Here is a 17,337-nt window from a genome sequence, read left to right on the forward strand (position 1 = left end):
GGAGAAATCAGGAGTTTCCATGAAGAAATTCCATGGCAGTACAGAGTAAAAAGATTAGGTACATGGACCAGTCACTAGTGACTATGCTGTACTAGCCCATATGAGGACCGTGGACTACCATATATATTCAACAAAATCGACAACTTTCAGCTTATAATTGCCACGAAATGTAGTGGCTCTTAGAACTGCGATTCTAAAGAGTTGAATTCAAGTTGTTAACTTCACTTATGCTATGGAAGTGAAAGAAAATACACCCATCACGAGAAAAGAGAATGCAGTACAATTGCATATGCTTTTTACTAGGGAATAAAGTAATTCCAAATCCGATTATTGCCGATGATATTACATGTACCTCTTTATTTAAATTTCTATTTTCTTATACTAATCTTATCAACCTCCCTTCTACCCTCTATATATATATATATATATATATATACACCTGGTTACTGGAATTAAACTAATATCATTAGGGGGGACGTGGAAGTGGATGTTGAGTATCAATAATGATTATCAATGCACCATCATGATGTGCATTAACTCGATGATCTGCTGGGATTAATTCCAAATGGCTCTAACCTTTAAGCTGATGAGAATCATTAATGATATGCAAACATCATTTTGATAGCATACCTACCTTATCGATTAGGCTGTAGGATTCATTTTAAAGGTTCACTGTTAAATGTGTAGACTTTAAGAGACATCAAATTCAAGTACGTAGTAGTAATCTTACTACAGATGTTAAGAATCAAATCACGATTAAACAGAATATGCACGTAGAATATAGTAAAAATAAAAATAGAAATAAAAGTAGAAGATGGTTTAAAAAAAGAAAGAAAGAAAGAAAGAAAGAAAGGCTAGAGCACAATCATCTCCAGATCCTCTTCATTTTATCTAAATAAATATGGAAACGTGCTTATATACTTCCATCTATCTTCTTTATAAATCGTAATTCGCAGTTAATTGCGTAAATAATTACCCGCAGCATGTCTTAACAAAAAGCAATTCCCCATGGAACTTTTTTATTGCTGATTTGTTGTGCCCACCTAATTAAGCTGACCATTACTTCCGAGCAGATCATCTTTAATCATTATCTTTTCAAAAAAAATTAGGAAATGGGATTTTGAGCATTGTGGGACTATACGAACATGGGTTGTCGTCCGAGAATCAAAAGCTTTTTTATTTCGAGTCACCGAGAAATTGTAAATTCTATCAACATAATCAAGTTCAAGACATTGACGCGGACAATGGGAGCAAAATTTTCGGCACAAGAGATATCTGAAAGCAAGACTGTCTTCTTCTTCCATAGTATGCCATTAGAATTCAAGGAAGGATATGTGTATATGTAGTATCGGGCTCATAAGAAGTAAGAGGGCTCGGCATAAATCTCCATATATGGTAGGTCGTCGTCTGGTTTCGGTGATGAATATATACATATATTTATATATATGTGTGTGTTGTATAAGGATCGATAATTATGGGTTGTTGGAAGGGGTTGGGGCCCCGCAGACGGTGGGCCTTGCTCTGTCTCCTTAATTCGCGCAGCTGAGCTGAGCTGAGCCGAGCCCACAACCTCGAATGTCTTTTCTATCCTTCATAAGCTTAATAATCAGTTTAGATCATTTAGCTTAATTAGCAGCTTAATAATATAAGAATTAATATGGCCCCGTCCCGTCCCAATACAATTCTCCTAATTACCTTACCTTATACTCCATGAACAATGAAAAAGCGGCCAGCCCACGCCATTCTCTGTCATTGTCTGTCTCTGTCTCTCCTTCCCTCGCATGCGCGACGGTCGTGTCCCACCAAACGCAACACACAAACCACAGAAGGACAAAAAAAGAAGAAGGAATAATTTAAGAAAAAGAGGGCATAATTTGTGTGCAAGTTTTTCATGATAAGGAATGATGGGTTTTGGTGGATTTTTTTTTTCTCAATCCGCCATAAGACTTGCTTTCTTCCCTTTCGTCTTCTTTCTCTTTTTTCTCCTTATCTTACTTTGAATCCATTTTATTGAGTCTAGAGCCCGAAGACTAGCCGATAATGACCAAAAAGAACCAACTATATCGCGACATGTCAAGTCAATATTAAGTTTAAAACCCGAAAACGAGATCACTGTTTCTAAGAAACATGAAGCAGATAGATATTGTAATACCAAACACCTCTTCGAATGAGATTTTCAATTTGCCCTAATACATGGCCCAAAAAAGAAAAAATTCCCTAAATATCAACCCTCAAAATTTGGGATCACATTTGACTTTTCTTTTTCGTTCTTCGAATTACAGGAAAAGTCTATGAGTTTAGTTTAATAAAATAGAATTTCTAATCTATATCTATATAAGATAATAAAAGCTGGGACGTGACATAGGGAAGCGTCACGTAAGAGGAATGTGTGAGCAATCAATGCCTTACCCAATAGGGTTGGCTTTTTATGTATTTATAACCTCAGAATTACAAGGTAAATTTATATATATGGTATGTGTATCTCGTAACCAAGGTAGGAATCCCGAAATATATTCTAATAGAATGAAGCTTTTCGTCGCGTTACCTTTTATATTCCACTATTAGAAATGTGATAAATGACGAAATGTAGTATTGTCATCTCGAATTTGAAATCGAAAAGACATGTACTCATGGAAGATAATAAGACTACAATATAATAAATTAGCTAAATCGAATAATATTATATTATAATTCTCTGGCTAAAATCTCTTCCAAGAGAAATGAATACTATTGTGATGTTGAGTATAATTGCTCCGATACGGGCAAGGCAAGTGAATTGCACTATAAATATAACTTAGTCATTCTTTACGATTATGGGAACAATTTCATCAATCGATTGAGGTCGTATTAGAACTTTTGGTTATAGAACTTTTAAATTGAAAGGGAAAAATAAATGTCTCGCTTAGGCCAAGTATACTTATAAATTTCTTAAATTAAAATATTAACATTAATAAGAAAATTCGATTGATCACAGTATACCTATGCGTGGGCCAATTTGTCTAGTAACTAATAAATGGGCACGAGTCATACTACGAGAATCGAAACTGAAACATTTTAGTTATTAAGTGAGAGTATACATCACTGTACTATACCTTTTCCTTATGGACACTTAACTTTAGGATACGGTTTCTAAGAAAATGATAAAATATGTAATTAGATGGATTTTTTTTCGGTGGATGTGATTAGATGGATATTACACATATGATGAGTCATTCAAGATAAAATAAGATTATTGGCTTATGTGCGTGTATATATATTTGATAATATTATTGGCTTATATAGAGGGTGCATTTATCACTATTTAAAAGGAAAATGTTGGCATCGAATAATATCGATTAAATAAACTTACTTTTATATTTCATTGCATTAGACCCATGTGCGTTCCTTGTAACCGAAAAAAAAAATTACTTTTGTATTAGATCCATGAATTTCCCTTTTAAGTGAAAATATAAAAAATAAACTTAACTTTTTATATGAACAATAAAAATTTTCAACTATTAACTTCAAATTTTAAATAATAATGTCTAATAAATTAGACTTATATTCAATAATTTAGCAACAATTTTTTAAAAATAATATTTTGTGATATTTTTACAGTCAAAATTCAACTTTTAAATTATTTATTTATGAGCATAATTTCTTAAAATTAATATCTATATATTATGAAAATCTTTTATAGGCTCATTTGATTATTTAAAAATTATATTATCTAGCGAAAATTTTGCTAATAACCTTGTATTGCATATTTATCTATCACAAATATATACCGTTTAATTAGATATACTAATTTTTTTTGTAAAATTTTTATAGTGTTTTTTTTGGAGATTCATGATTTCGTATTTAAAGACGAGCTTACTATTTATATAACTGCTGAAAGCGGCAACTAGAAAAAAACAAAACTAGCTGATGAACGGTCTTCATAGATATCTCTGTCTCTATCTGTGGCACTGTTCTCTCAATTTGTCTGCTTCTTCCATCAGAGTAATGAGCGAAAAAAGAAAAAAGAAAAAAAGTCTGTTTCTTCCCTCACTTATAAATTGCTACGACTGCTCTTAATTACTAACACATCAACAGACAACACCCCCCCCCCCCCCCCCCCCCCCCCCCCCACGTTCTGACCTACGCCCAACATTTACATTTATATAAACATAGATATTCTCTCTTGAAATTTTTTTGGGTGAATATTCTCTCTTGTAATTTCTTCATCAAATCAAGAGCAGCCTAAAAGCTGATTAATAAGTAGCTTATTAGCCATTGATTTTTCATTGATTGGCTCGATCGAAGTTGGTTGAGTTTACTATTGGGTGCACATTTTTATCAACATCCCCTCATTGATTTGCGAGAGCTGCTTTTGGGCAATATTGTTGATACTACTTATCTTACTCTCTTACTCTCTTGCGCTCTTTAAATTTATTTTTACTTTTGTAACAGTTTCATCCACTTTTTTTTTTTGGTTGAATTGTCCCCGCTTTTCAAATGAAATGAAAGATATAAAGAGGAGACATTGCTGTTGGCATATAATTTCCAATTAGTATTTTTTGACCAGAACTACACACACACACACATATATATATATTAATTCGGGTCTCCGGTCGACATTGACTTTGAATTTCACGTTGAATGTTGCACTCTCTTATTTGACTAGAACTTTCCATTTACTTCCATGATATATATATATGGTCTTGCAAATCATTAAGGTTTTGAAATATGACCTATATATATATATGGTCTTGCAAATCATTAAGGTTTTGAAATATGACCTCTATATATATATTGGCATGTGATAGGGTATACCATTATCAAATCTGTTCGAGCCACATGACCCTAAATTCACAAGCCTTTAACGAAGACATTGGATTCCATACTCGCCGAACCAACATAGAACCTTACGTCCCAATCACCCGGGAACTCGTTGTCGTCTCGCACCATGCTTGGAGGGCTCACCGAGCTTCTCCCAAAGGGCTCGTTGAGCCTTTTGCCGTGGAAGGCTCAACGAGCCTCTATATGGTCCTGCAATATGCTGAATATGTATTCATAATGGGCCGCTTAGAGGATATATATAAGAATACACTCTAAGTATAAGCGGCTGCTAGGAGAGAATAAATGATTACACTCCAAGCACAGATGACTACTTGGAAAATATGAGTGGCTTCGCGAGAGGTGTAAACAACAATGGAATGCCTCGAGGAGCTCGGTGAATCTACAAAGACTCGGCGAACCTAAGGGACTCAACGAAGCAACCCATCAAGCTTGGGCCAAACCAGCTCGCCCATCTAACCTAGGAGACCTGGTGAACCTCCTCTTATGTCCCATCAAACCAATTGAACGAGCTCTCGAAACCTAGGCTTGGTTCAAGTCTTATGTGGCGAGCCTCTCGGAACCAGCAATCCTTATGGCCCTAGCCCGACCCGCACGCGACGAACCTCCTGGACCCGACGAACCTAAGGGACTCGGCAGACCTAGGGGACTTGGCATGCTTGGTAAACTCAGCAAAGCTTCTCAAGGGATTCGAGCGACTTATATTATGTTATTCGCCTAGGCCCAGTGAGCCTCAAGAAACATATCCATAGCCCATTAGTAGTTTGTTAAGTATAACACTCCCCTTATAATATCAATTCAGGACAGATAAAAAGGAGGCGGATTCTCCCCCTATACACTCTCAAGCATTGCTACTCATTTCTCTCTATCTCTCCCCCATAGCTCTAACTTGAGCATCGGAGGGGTTCCTTGGGAGCAACTCCCGAGCCCCCTGCTAACCCATGTTTGTGATCAATGCCCCTCGACGTCCAAATTGAGGGTTGACGCCCCTCGATGTCGAACTTGAGGGTCGATGCACCTCGATGTTCGACTTTAGGGTTGACGTCTCCAATGTCGAACTTGAGGTCGACGCCTCTAAATGTCAAACTTGAGGCTTGATGCCCCCAAAGTCGAACTTAAGGGTTGGCGCCCCTTGATGTCCGCATCAGGGCTCGACGCCCCCCAACGTCGAATTTGAGGGTCGACATCCCACTTGAGGCTCAATGGTCCCAAGGTCGGACTTGAGGGTCGACGCCCCTTAACGTCAACATTAGGGCTCGACGACCCCTAAGGTCGAACTTAAAGGTCGACGCCCTACTTGAGGTTCGATAGCCCCAAGGTCGAACTTAAGGGTCGACATCCCCTCAATGTCAACATTAGGCCTCGACGCCCCCACAACGTCAACATCGAGGCTCGACGCCTCTAAACATCGAATTTGAGGGTCGATGCACCTCAACATCCGACTTGAGGCTCGACGTCCCCAATGTCGAACTTGAGGGTCGACGCCCCTCGATGTCCAACTTGAGGCTCGACTCCCTCAACATTGAACTTAAGGATTGGTGCGCCTTGATGTTCACATCAGGGCTCAACGCCCCCTAATGTCGAACTTGAGTGTTGACACCCTCGACGTCTAACTTGAGGCTCGACACCGTCAACATAGAACTTCAGTGTCGACGACCTCGATGTTCAACTCAAGGCTCAACGCCCCCAACGTAGAACTTGAGTGTCAATGCCCCTTGAAGTAAGTATTGGGGCTTAACGCACCCCAACGTCGAACTTAAGGGTCGGTGTCCCTCGATGTCCGACTTGAGGTCGACACCTTTCGATGCCCAAGTCTTAGGCAACCTACTCCATCACGCGTAGTCCCTTCACGGTCTCGGACATAACTCAATCCCTGGCAATGATTGCCATTACAGGGAAGTGGGGGGCTAGTGATAAATACGTGTTCATAACAGACTATTTAGAGGATATATTTAAGTATAGGTGACTACTTGGAGAGTATAGATGACTACACTCCAAGCATAAATGACTACTTGGAAGGGATATATGACTACTTGGACAATATGAGTGGCTACGTGAAGGTGTAGACAACAACAGAACGCCTCGAGGAGCTTGGCAAACCTAGGGGACCCGTTGAGCCTAGCAAACTCGGCAAAGCAACCCATCAAGCTTGGTCAAAACTACCTTGCTCATCTGACCTAGGAGACCCAATGAACCTCCCCTTACGTCTCATCAAACCCATTGGACGGACTGTCGAAACCTAGGCCAGGCCAAAGTCTTACGTGGCGAGCCTCTTGGAACCAGCAAGCCTCATGGGCCTAGCCCAACCCACACGCGACGAACCTCCCGGACCTTACGGACCTAGAGGACTTGGCAAGCCCAGTAGACCCAACAAAGCTTCTCAAGGGATTCAAGCGACTTATCCTATGTTATCCGCCTAGGCCCAGTGGGCATCAAAGAAAAATATCCGGAGCCCATTAGTAGTCTATCAGGTATAACACTCCCCTTATAAATATCAATTCAGGACAGATAAAAAGGAGGCGGATTCTCCCTCTATATTCTCTCGAACATTGCTACTCCCATCTCTCTCTATCTCTCCCCCATAGCTTTGACTTGAATGGAGGGAGTTCCTCGGGAGCAATTCCCGAGTCCCCTGCTAACCCATGTTATGTGGTCCAAGAATCTGAAAGACAGCATGCAGGAACTTGAAAACTAAATCAACAAGCCCCATATCAAAGGAAGATTCTTCTTGGTGAAAGGATGGTTTCGACCTGAACTTTTTCTCCACATCATCGTGCATGTCACTTCACTTATGCAAATGTTTCATGGGTATACACTACTAACACATGCATTCCCTTTGTCTAAATCATCTAAGTTCACTATCTTTACAACCAAAAAGAAAAAAAAATTCACTATCTGTTTGTCTAATTCAACTTCAAAACTAGGTTTTGTTTGGAAATGGAGTGGAGATTAACTCCACTCCATTCCAACTCCAAATAATTATATTTATTTAGGATTGTAATGATTGTATTGTTGAATTATGAGAAAAAGTAATGATTATGTTATTGAATTGTGGAAAAATTAATGAATAATTGTGAGGATTTAGTATTAAAAATTGAATTGAATGATAGTTAAGATAAAAAAAATAGAAAAAAAGGGGAAAAAGTATTAATTGTGTTGTTGAATTAAAGATAAGTAGAGTTAAAATAGAGTAGAGTTAAAAAAAAATTTATTTGCCAAACAAGGCCTATAACTAAAGGGGTACCTGAGTCATTTTCGAAAGTTAATTATCCCTTGCATGTGATGAACAAATTAAAAGCTATATAGCCCATATATAATCACACATTTTAAAAACCTTTCTCATTAGGGGGATCAGTGAATCTATAATACACAAATGAGATCCTGCAAAAAAGATTAACGAAGGACAATTAACGAACAAATGATCCGATGATAGGCAGGTCCCACCCCAACAACGTCATCATTTCCTGTCACGACTTATCATTTTTGGTGTGGTTAAAAAGGCGAAAAGAGAAAAGCGGGGGGAGATGCTTTAACATGAAGGGATTAACAGCAAAGACACACACACCCACACATATATATAGATATAGATATAGATATATAGATATGATATCTCGACTAAATTTTAGATGGTGGGTGAAGACATAAGAACGGAAATAGACGAGCAATGAAGCAAATGATTGACCTTCTAAAGTAGGTTTAGTTGGTGAGGATGAAGAAAGGGTACCACAATCCAAGCCTGTTTTGTTCATCATCGAATATTAGCGTGAGTTTTGGGAACTCTGTTAATGCCACTGAATTTATACAAAAAAGAGAGAGCGGTAATCATGGATGTGGTGCAACTAAGAAACTGCACTTCATGCAAAGAAATTTTCTTTGCAGAGTGCATGAATTCAAAATTAGCGGGTAGCACCTCATGAGCATGCAATGCCAAGATCAAGTCAATGTCCTAGCAAGAATTAATTATGCCTAATAGGCTGAACACACCCTGTCATGGTCTCACTGAAAAGGGAAAGTAGTATATTGTAATTTATGCTAATGATTGATTCTTTAGATATAAACTATCAATACTTCAAAGAAGTATCTAAGCACGGCTGGGTTTCGAGATGTTTGAGATATATGAACCTTTTAATTTTCGGTGCTACCTTCATAAGTGAGAAAAATACCATACCAAGGGTCCCGGGATGGCCCTAATTATTTTTAGGATTTTGGTTTTGGTTCGTATTTGAATTCAGAGTCACGACAGCGGTACCGTCCCTCGATTAGGCAGATACAGTGATTTTAATGATTTGTCTTTGATGGCAATGTACTCGAGAGGTGAAATTTGAACAAGACATTTTTTTTTTTGGTTATTGACTTGAAATATTGGGATATGATAGTGTAGTGGGGGGAGCATGAATTATATACATCCTGCATTTTGAAGCAAAGAATGAAAGAAAGGAATGTGACAGCAGGCGGCAATGCCTGACAGTACTAAAAGGAGGAAGGGAATTCCACCTACAAACAAAATCTCTCCAAGGATGCAATCATTCTGTTTTAGAAGCAATGAAAGTCACTTTTAGTTCTACCCCCCCACTCCCATGTTATTTGTTTTTTCTATTCTCACTCGTTTTACTCAGCTTATTAAATAAGATTAATTCTGATTTGAACACCATGTTGACCCTAACTATGAAATAACTTCAAATGGGTTTTAAATCCCTGCATGCAGTGCATGTATCGCTCATATATAAGTTTTCAATTCCTTTTCAACTTAAGAACTTTCTATGCATACAATTATTCTCAAGTGCTGCTGCTTACAGTCTGTTTCAGTTTCTATATGTAAGTTCTGTGTCGGCATCAGCTTTTATAGAGGTGTTTAAGCTTGGCATAGCATGTCAAATTGATCCCGGTATTGCAGATCGGGAATATAGTGTATGAGTTACATATAAAATCTCAACGATCCAACCGTAGGATCCTATTATTCACACTTATGTATACGCATATATGAAGAAAAAACATGAAGAAAATCACCAAAAAAAAAAAGGCATGAAGAAAGAGGACACTGGGCTCTTTGGATCACCACTCATAACATAGCCCATCATCACATGTTGGTTAGGCTCGTTCACTCGAGCCCAACTCACCCACCACTGGAGAACTTTCCTCCGTGACTTGAGATTGTCACCGTCTGTGGCCCGCGCGTTATCAGAAGAAGATATAATGCACGAGCCCGTCCAAGAAGCCAACAAGAATATTTTCCTGGTCGAGTTTGTTTTTTTCTAACCGAGACGAGAGAAATTTGCAAAAAGGTTCCACCGTAGGCTCTGCACCCTCCCTTGACCTGTTCGTGGTAGTCGCAAATTTAGCATCAACCACAAAACCAGGACATAGATGTGAAGAAATCAATTGGGACTTAGTTATGATTAGACAGTTAAAATGCCGGGATACAAGATTCTAACAATCAAAAAGATAAATGATTCGCATAAACCAACCGGTCAAGACCTAAAAGTACTTAGATCATGAATTTAGTCATCAAGAAAAAGAAACTCAGAACTGATTTAGAGAAATCTAGCTACCTCGAAAACGAGTTTATATATTGACCCTCCGAAAAACTGAAATCCTAAAAGAACCAACAGTAGCCAAACAAGTCGTTTTACGGTATTTAAGAAAATATACGTGGATAACGATTACCACGATCAATGGTATCGACGGAGAGAGGGCGTCTGGTTCCTCTTCTAAGTTGCCCTTCTGAAAGGCCTTGCTTTGCAGTGCAAGTGCTGCCCCTTTCCGTGCAAGCCTTTGTATATCTTCCCAGCAGAAGTGATCCACGAAGTTCCCCGTGTTTGTGGACAGGGTTGCAGATGATCCAGTTGATCCTCTTGTCATTGCGAATGGCATTATGGGCAGGATCATCGACCAAAACTATCTAATATATAGCACTTAATTATATGTTTAGTCCTGCATGGACAAATGATGTCTATGTTCAGAAAAATGAAAAAGAAGCTTCATCAATTTGACCAAAATCAGCAGTACTGTAAAAACGAAGAAAAGGGAAACCAAGCATTTCTCAACGCTGGCTACCGAGGGGAAGATCTCGTGAATCTCTACCTCATTGATCCAGAAGGAGTTGAGAACCTTGAGACTACCCATTAATCTTCTACCAGTCCGTGCTTTTCTGTGACTGAAACGCTTGCTTTCAGCTAGGTAACACCTTGATTCGTGAATTCACCAAAAAAAAAAAACCCTACCATACACACAATGCCCTTGGCCTCTTTGGTCCATGACGCCTGACACGCACCCGATAGATCATGTTCCCCTGAAAAGGGTATCTGCAAATCATGAAGGGTCGAGCACAAGAAAATATCTTTACAGTACATTAGATTGTTGCTTATTCCATTGGTCCTGACAGTACTTGTAATAGTAATACCCTGAGAGGACACGAGCCATCACATATGTGAGCAGCAGGATTCACATAAATCCATAAGAAGCATGATAATGTGGATGCAGGAGCCCACAAATGTATCAGACAGTATACGGATTATTGTCATTCATGCACAATAACACAAGCATTTTGGGCTACAAAATATCTTGAACCCAGAAGAACTTGAACAGTCGTTCGTTCGACGTTCCTTCCCCGTCTGGCCGTCTCATCAAGCAAAGCAGGCAATGTGAGAGATCGAAATTAGACCAACCAAAAATACTGACGGCGTTCTGGGCCTTGGCCCATGGGCCTCGAAGCCTAAGCTTCGGTTTGTTCATTGCATTGTGGTCCTGCTACTATATATGTTCCTTTTGGGGCTTTGAGCTGTTCCGGAGCAATGGTTGCTTGGGCTGTAGAAGGCTGTACCTTCATTGGCATTATATTATTTTCATCAATAATTAACGAAGCCTGATTTCGAGGTCTTTTTTTTTTTTTTGGGCTGAATAAACATCATATATCATTAATATAGCCGACCGTCAATACAAGGGTAACCCTCAACAGTAGCAAAATTAGACCTAATACCAAGTTGACATAGGTCGTGAGCCTGAGAGTTAGATGAACGAGGAACCTAAGTACAACGCTATTCCACAAAATATGAGAGAAGATTGTCTAGTATCTAGAACAACATTCTTAGTATCGCAAGGAACATCACTGTGACTTGGAATAGCATTGACTAGGACCAAGGCATCTGATTCGAGCCAAATCTTCGACCAGCCGTAGTTGAGCGCGAGAGAAGCTGCTGCTATGAGGATTCCTTTTACTTCTGCTTTCAGCGGAGATGTAGCTTAAGGTCGGAGCCCACCACGAATTGAGGATATTTCCATGATGCTCTTTTAGCGCACCCCCTCCTCAATAGCAGCCGTTGAAACCTCCCACCACCCCTCCCCCCGGGGCCAGGCAGCAGCTGAGTTGATTTTTCTTCCAGCCTTGTTCAATATGTGGGAAGAGGTTCTGCGGCAGTTGGGAGGGTGCAGCCTCGACTGTTGTTGTCTCAGTATGTTGGGAGGACGCTATCGGGGAGGGAGCTGGGAGGCCAGAGTCATCGTATGTGTGTGGATTGCTCTTCCTTCTGAGTGCTCTTTGAATGATCTGCGCATCAGCTGCAGCACTTTGATCAATAACAGCCCTAGCTCCTTCCTGCATACAAACATTTGTTCCTTAAGTTCCATAATTCAGAGAGAACAATTGACCCATAGATTGTGAATAAAATCAGGATCAACACTGTCATTTTAAGAGAAAAACAGGTGTTTGGATGATAAAACCAGCGATCTATCTACATTTGCCAAAGGATACCGAGTAATTACTTCCATGGGGTGTACGTCTGTTAACTAAAGACAGATTCGTCCACATAATTCACGTTGGCAGATAAGATTGGAAGTTGGATGGTATCTCGATCGCATGTTTTTGGACTGATTGCGGAGATTGAGATCGATCGAGACTCATGAGCAGGTCAAGTCAGGGTAATTATGGAGAGAGGACAAATTAAGGGCAGGACAACGTTAGATCCCAAGCAAATCCTGGTTAATTTTTTTTTTATTTTTTGCCCCTTGACTTCCTACATGGAACATTTTGAGTATGACGAGATGCAATTTTCTTTTTCGATGAGATTACGATGCATTCTCAATTACAATTTGTACGTCAATTTACGTCTGATTCTGAAATACTTTTAATGCGTTTTAAATCCCCGCCCTCAACGTTAAGAGTAGAGCACATTACATATCGACCTGCAATATTTAAAGTTGTCATTGTCAAATCAATAGGAATACCGTTCATTCGTCTTTTTGCCAAAACATGAATATCTTAGGCACAATCTTTTGCTTATGGGAAACGCATATATAGCAGGAGTTCTTTTCTCAGCCCTTGCCTACTTCCATCTCGGCAATTTCGTCCCCTATGTTTCACATTTCTCTCCATTGCATCCGTTTTCTTTCGTGTGGTTTGGTTTCCCTTTGCTTCATTTATGGAAATTAATTATAATAATTATAATTACTTAAAAGACAGGCAGGGGGGGCAATCGGCAAAATCAACAAATGGGCATTTCTTGCTTCCTCGAAATCAACAGAGCCTGACGACGAGATTGGATTCTTGAAGAGAAAGCGACACAAGAGCAGAAACACATCTATTCCCTCGAAATCTAGAAGTGTTCTACGTCCATAAAAGTTCCACGCTTTCCATAACTGCGAGAGGATAAAACCATGAGGGGGCCCTTTCACTTTGGAGGTGGCGGTGGTAGAGGCATGGGCGGCGGCGGTAACATGCTAAGGTCTGTCGGCAGGGTGGTCACCAAGACCGGTGTCGGGATCCAAGAACCGTTCACCGCCTCCACGAACGCCGCTGGCTCCGCGGGAGCCGCCAGCAGCGCTCCCACTTCACCCAGGACAGCTTCCGGGCATGCCCACAAGCTCAGCTCGAAGAACCAGCTCTCCTTCTCATCCTGTGCTTCCCCTGCTCCTTCCTCGCCGTTCAGCGTCCCGGCCTCTGCCGCTTCCGCAGCATGGCCGCCCTTTCCGTCGCCGCAGTTTGACGAGTACGACTGGGTTTCTGTTGAGGGGAGCGAAGATGAGAGGAGGAGTGTCTACTATGATGACTTCTTGCTGGGTCCTGCTCCTTCCACGGATGAGGTTCACAGCGCTGTCTCCGCTCTACAGCAGTAAGTAATTACTTGTTAATTTCTTGGACTTTTAATTCAAGCTCTATTTTTTTTTCCTGTAATTTGTGTTCTGTTCATGGGTTTGTTTGGCTTCAAGAAAGCATGAAGGTTGAACAAAGCAATAGAATACACAGTGCCAGAGAATCAATGTTTCTGTTTGTGGTTGAATTAATCAACTTTAGCTACTGATTCTGATTGAGCTCTGCCACCAAAGCTTGAGCTTGTAAATGCCCGGTCAGTTGAACATGTATAAAGCAATGCATAGCCTGGGACTTGATCTCGCTGCTCAAAACTTCGGTTGCTTTCGTCTGTTCTAACAGTAGCACAGAAATACGCGCATCTTCTGTTTTTGGTAAGGGGAGCTACTGAGCTGAAGAAGTTGGATAATCATAATCCATTAAACAAGGGGGTCGATTGAGCAAATTCCTTTGGTTGACATTATTTTGGTTAACTTACTTTTTGATTGGTATTTACTTGCGGTTTGCGTTTTGGGTGACGCTGCCAAAGTGTTGTGTGACAGTGCAACACGTGTTTTAGGCGAATGCAACAAGTAAAGTTCCGCACAGCAGAAACACTTCTCCTTGTTCAATCAGGCACTCCATTATTTTATTTATTGGTTGTGATGTGTGCTTTGATGTTGATGGCAATGGATCAATGACTACAGTAATGATTGTATATATTGGACTAATGCAAGACGACCTTATTCTTATGCTTTGTTTTTATCCTAGAGCATATCTTCATGTCTGACGAGAATAACTGTCTTACCTAATCAAACTCCTAGAAGCACCAACTGTGGATGATGTTGACTTGTTCCTAACCTGTGTGGTTTTCCAAACACCAGTTCCATGTTTATCTTGGTCAGATTAGTTTGGTTATTCTATTATTCTTAAGGCAATATGCCCAACCTTGGAACGATTAGAGCAACAACTTGTAGTCATTAATGGTACTTCGTGCTCGTGAGTGATTCTTTGGTACCCAATGACTATTCTACCTGGTACTTGTCCTGAATGGATTACGAAAATTGTATATCCAACCAGTTAATATCTTCCCTTAGCTAATGTTTCAGTTGTATATGCTGCGTTTGGTTTGTAAGTAACATTTTAAAATCAGTTTTTGATTTTAAAAAAGAGTGGTATAAATGGTTATGTATGTGGCCTACCTTTGAATTTGTATGAGTTATGTGATTTTAATTTTGAAAAAGAGTGGTATAAATGAGACTCACTATTTGACTTTGTATGAGTTATTTTGTTTTGTTGTGGGTAGAATTAAGTTAAAGTAAGATTTTAAAATCTCACTTTGAATCCAAACGGAGCATATATTAACCGGAGGATTATTGGAAATTCTGCAAATAGTGCATGGGGTTTGAGACAGCCGTTCTCATGAGCAGTTTTTTGCCCTGGGCATAGCATATTTTACACCTTTTTCCTCAAATCGGTTTTGTAATTAGTCCCAGATACCCTCTATTATTCACATGGTAACACTATGAAATGTTTCATAATTTGAACAATCTTTGCAAATGGTGAATGGCTCTTTGGTATGATGATGTTCAGGGTTTTTGACTCCACAACACACCCCCAGTTCGTTAGAGATAGGTTCGGATCCAATTCAGATCTGGACAAAGATATAACTGCCTCTAGTTTGCTCCACCGGGTTTCCTCAACAGGATCAGACTCGGACTGGATTGATCCCCCACTTCACTTGTCCAACTCTAGAGCATTGCAACCTTTTGGGCATGAAAGGGTGATTGATGCTTTCCATATGCTTCAGAATGATCCATCTGTTCAGGTTTGCTGCCCCTTCTAGTTTCCATCCGATGCAACGTAACTAAATTGCTGACTTACAATGTTATTTGTTGCTGGAGAGAACCATCTTTGGTTCGTTCTTTTTCCGACCCCGGTGCAGAGATAATTTGTTTTATAATATCATAGCGTTTATCCATGGGATCATCAATTCCTTTTGCATTCATTTTCTTAGTTTGTGATTTTCTTTTAATAAGCCAGCAACCCTGTGTTTTTTTAACAAAATTGTTGTTTATGAACTCTGTCCAATTTCCCCAGAGAATGGTTGTTTCGCTTTCGACAGATAAAGCTGTTTGGGAAGCTGTACTGAGGAATGAGGCTGTAAGGGAGCTCAGAGAATCATGCAGTGGAGGTTGGAGAACTGAAAGCCACTTCATTAGATTGCTAAAACACTTTTTATTCTATTCTTCTGTCTAAAATTTTTTATCGACTAAAAAGAAGTGGAATGAGCCTTGCTTAGTTATTGGCTGGAATTTGAAATGATTTCCCGTGACTTGAAACAGATGGATTTTTCAATCCAGTTGCCTATTCCAGCTGTGAAAGTGCTATCAAACGATATTTTCCTCTAACCTGCCGTACATGACCTTTTTCTGTTCTATATTTTGGACTCATGAATTTTGCAGCTGAGATTGGGACTTTATCAGATGGGAGCTCTGAAGAAGGCAGCAGTGGAGGGAATCCTGCAGTGGATATTCTGAGGCAGATGATCGACCACACGAGGGCAAAATTCATGGATGTGGTTGAGAAAATCACAAAGCTCATGAGCGAACTCTTCAGCCCACCTCCCTCTCCACTTCCATCTGCTGCTGCGAATGAAGGGGTTAGTGTTATGGATGGACCTAGCGACCCCTTTGAGGGGAAGCTCCGAGCTTCTTTTATGCTATCCGTGGTGGTCCTGTTGATCGTGGTGTTGAGTCGAGCCCGAGGGGCCTGATGACTATAATTCGACGACATGACTTTTAGTAGGGTCTAAGTGGGTGATTTTCTTGTACGGCTTTAGTCACCTTGCTCCCACTTTGTCATATATGGGCATCTGTGGATAAATAAGAAGAAAAATGACACTTCTTCGTTCTGGGTCTCTGTAATTAAGTGTCATCTGATTTTTATGCATTGTTTAGTTTGTTATTGTTATATGATTAAAGAAAAAGTTCTTTGATTTTATTGTATAATCTTCATTTGGTGAGCCTCTGGAGTTTATCATGATCCATGCTAAAATTGCATAAATTAAGGAACGATAACATGAATGCGAATTTGAGAAGAGTGATCGTGCTTCACTTGATCAACCTGCATGCAGTTTGCATGGAAAATGGAGAACATGAAGTGCTTGTCTGCTTGAAAAGACGATACCTGTGTGCATCCCCACAATGTGCGTCCAAGGTAGATGTAATGGACTCTTTTTGTGTTGGTTAAATAGTTCAGAGCATGTCTAGTTCCTTCCTCGGAAACCTCCGGCTCCTGTAATTATTGTACAAAGGGCAAGGACATTTTTTTTTTTCCGATATATCTGCCGGATAAACTTATCCTTTGAATCGGATGAAATGTAGTTTTTGCAGCAACCGACATGTTACGGATGCTCGGATTGTTAAAAGAAAAAAAAAAAAAAAGAGAGTTGTTTG

The 17,337-nt window shown here is 39.9% G+C and overlaps 1 protein-coding gene and 1 long non-coding RNA gene across 2 annotated transcripts; one reads left to right on the plus strand and one right to left on the minus strand.

Annotated features, from left to right (window-relative positions):
- Window positions 1-9,705: 9,705 nt before the first annotated feature.
- On the minus strand, window positions 9,706-11,371 carry LOC116205618. Its single transcript, XR_004156540.1, has 4 exons — window positions 11,040-11,371; window positions 10,900-10,972; window positions 10,483-10,749; window positions 9,706-10,132 (listed from the first exon to the last, which is right to left on the minus strand). It is a non-coding gene; the product is annotated as an uncharacterized LOC116205618 (long non-coding RNA).
- Window positions 11,372-13,286: 1,915 nt separating this feature from the next.
- On the plus strand, window positions 13,287-16,862 carry LOC116205987. Its single transcript, XM_031538707.1, has 4 exons — window positions 13,287-13,922; window positions 15,473-15,707; window positions 15,980-16,073; window positions 16,345-16,862. Exons 1-4 carry the CDS (start codon window positions 13,468-13,470, stop codon window positions 16,653-16,655), a joined length of 1,095 nt encoding a protein of 364 aa, XP_031394567.1. The 5' UTR covers window positions 13,287-13,467; the 3' UTR covers window positions 16,656-16,862.
- The last annotated feature ends 475 nt before the right edge of the window (window positions 16,863-17,337 follow it).

Source organism: Punica granatum, chromosome 4 (genome assembly GCF_007655135.1).
Source record: "Punica granatum isolate Tunisia-2019 chromosome 4, ASM765513v2, whole genome shotgun sequence".
In the NCBI taxonomy this organism is placed as follows: domain Eukaryota; kingdom Viridiplantae; phylum Streptophyta; class Magnoliopsida; order Myrtales; family Lythraceae; genus Punica; species Punica granatum.

Bases quoted from the DNA above. Each gene is read 5' to 3' on its own strand.
- LOC116205987 (XM_031538707.1), top strand. From the start codon at position 13,468: ATGAGGGGGCCCTTTCACTTTGGAGGTGGCGGTGGTAGAGGCATGGGC. The intron at 13,923-15,472 runs GTAAGTAATTAC...GATGATGTTCAG, and splicing joins GCTGTCTCCGCTCTACAGCA to GGTTTTTGACTCCACAACAC. The intron at 16,074-16,344 runs GTTGGAGAACTG...TGAATTTTGCAG, and splicing joins CAGAGAATCATGCAGTGGAG to CTGAGATTGGGACTTTATCA.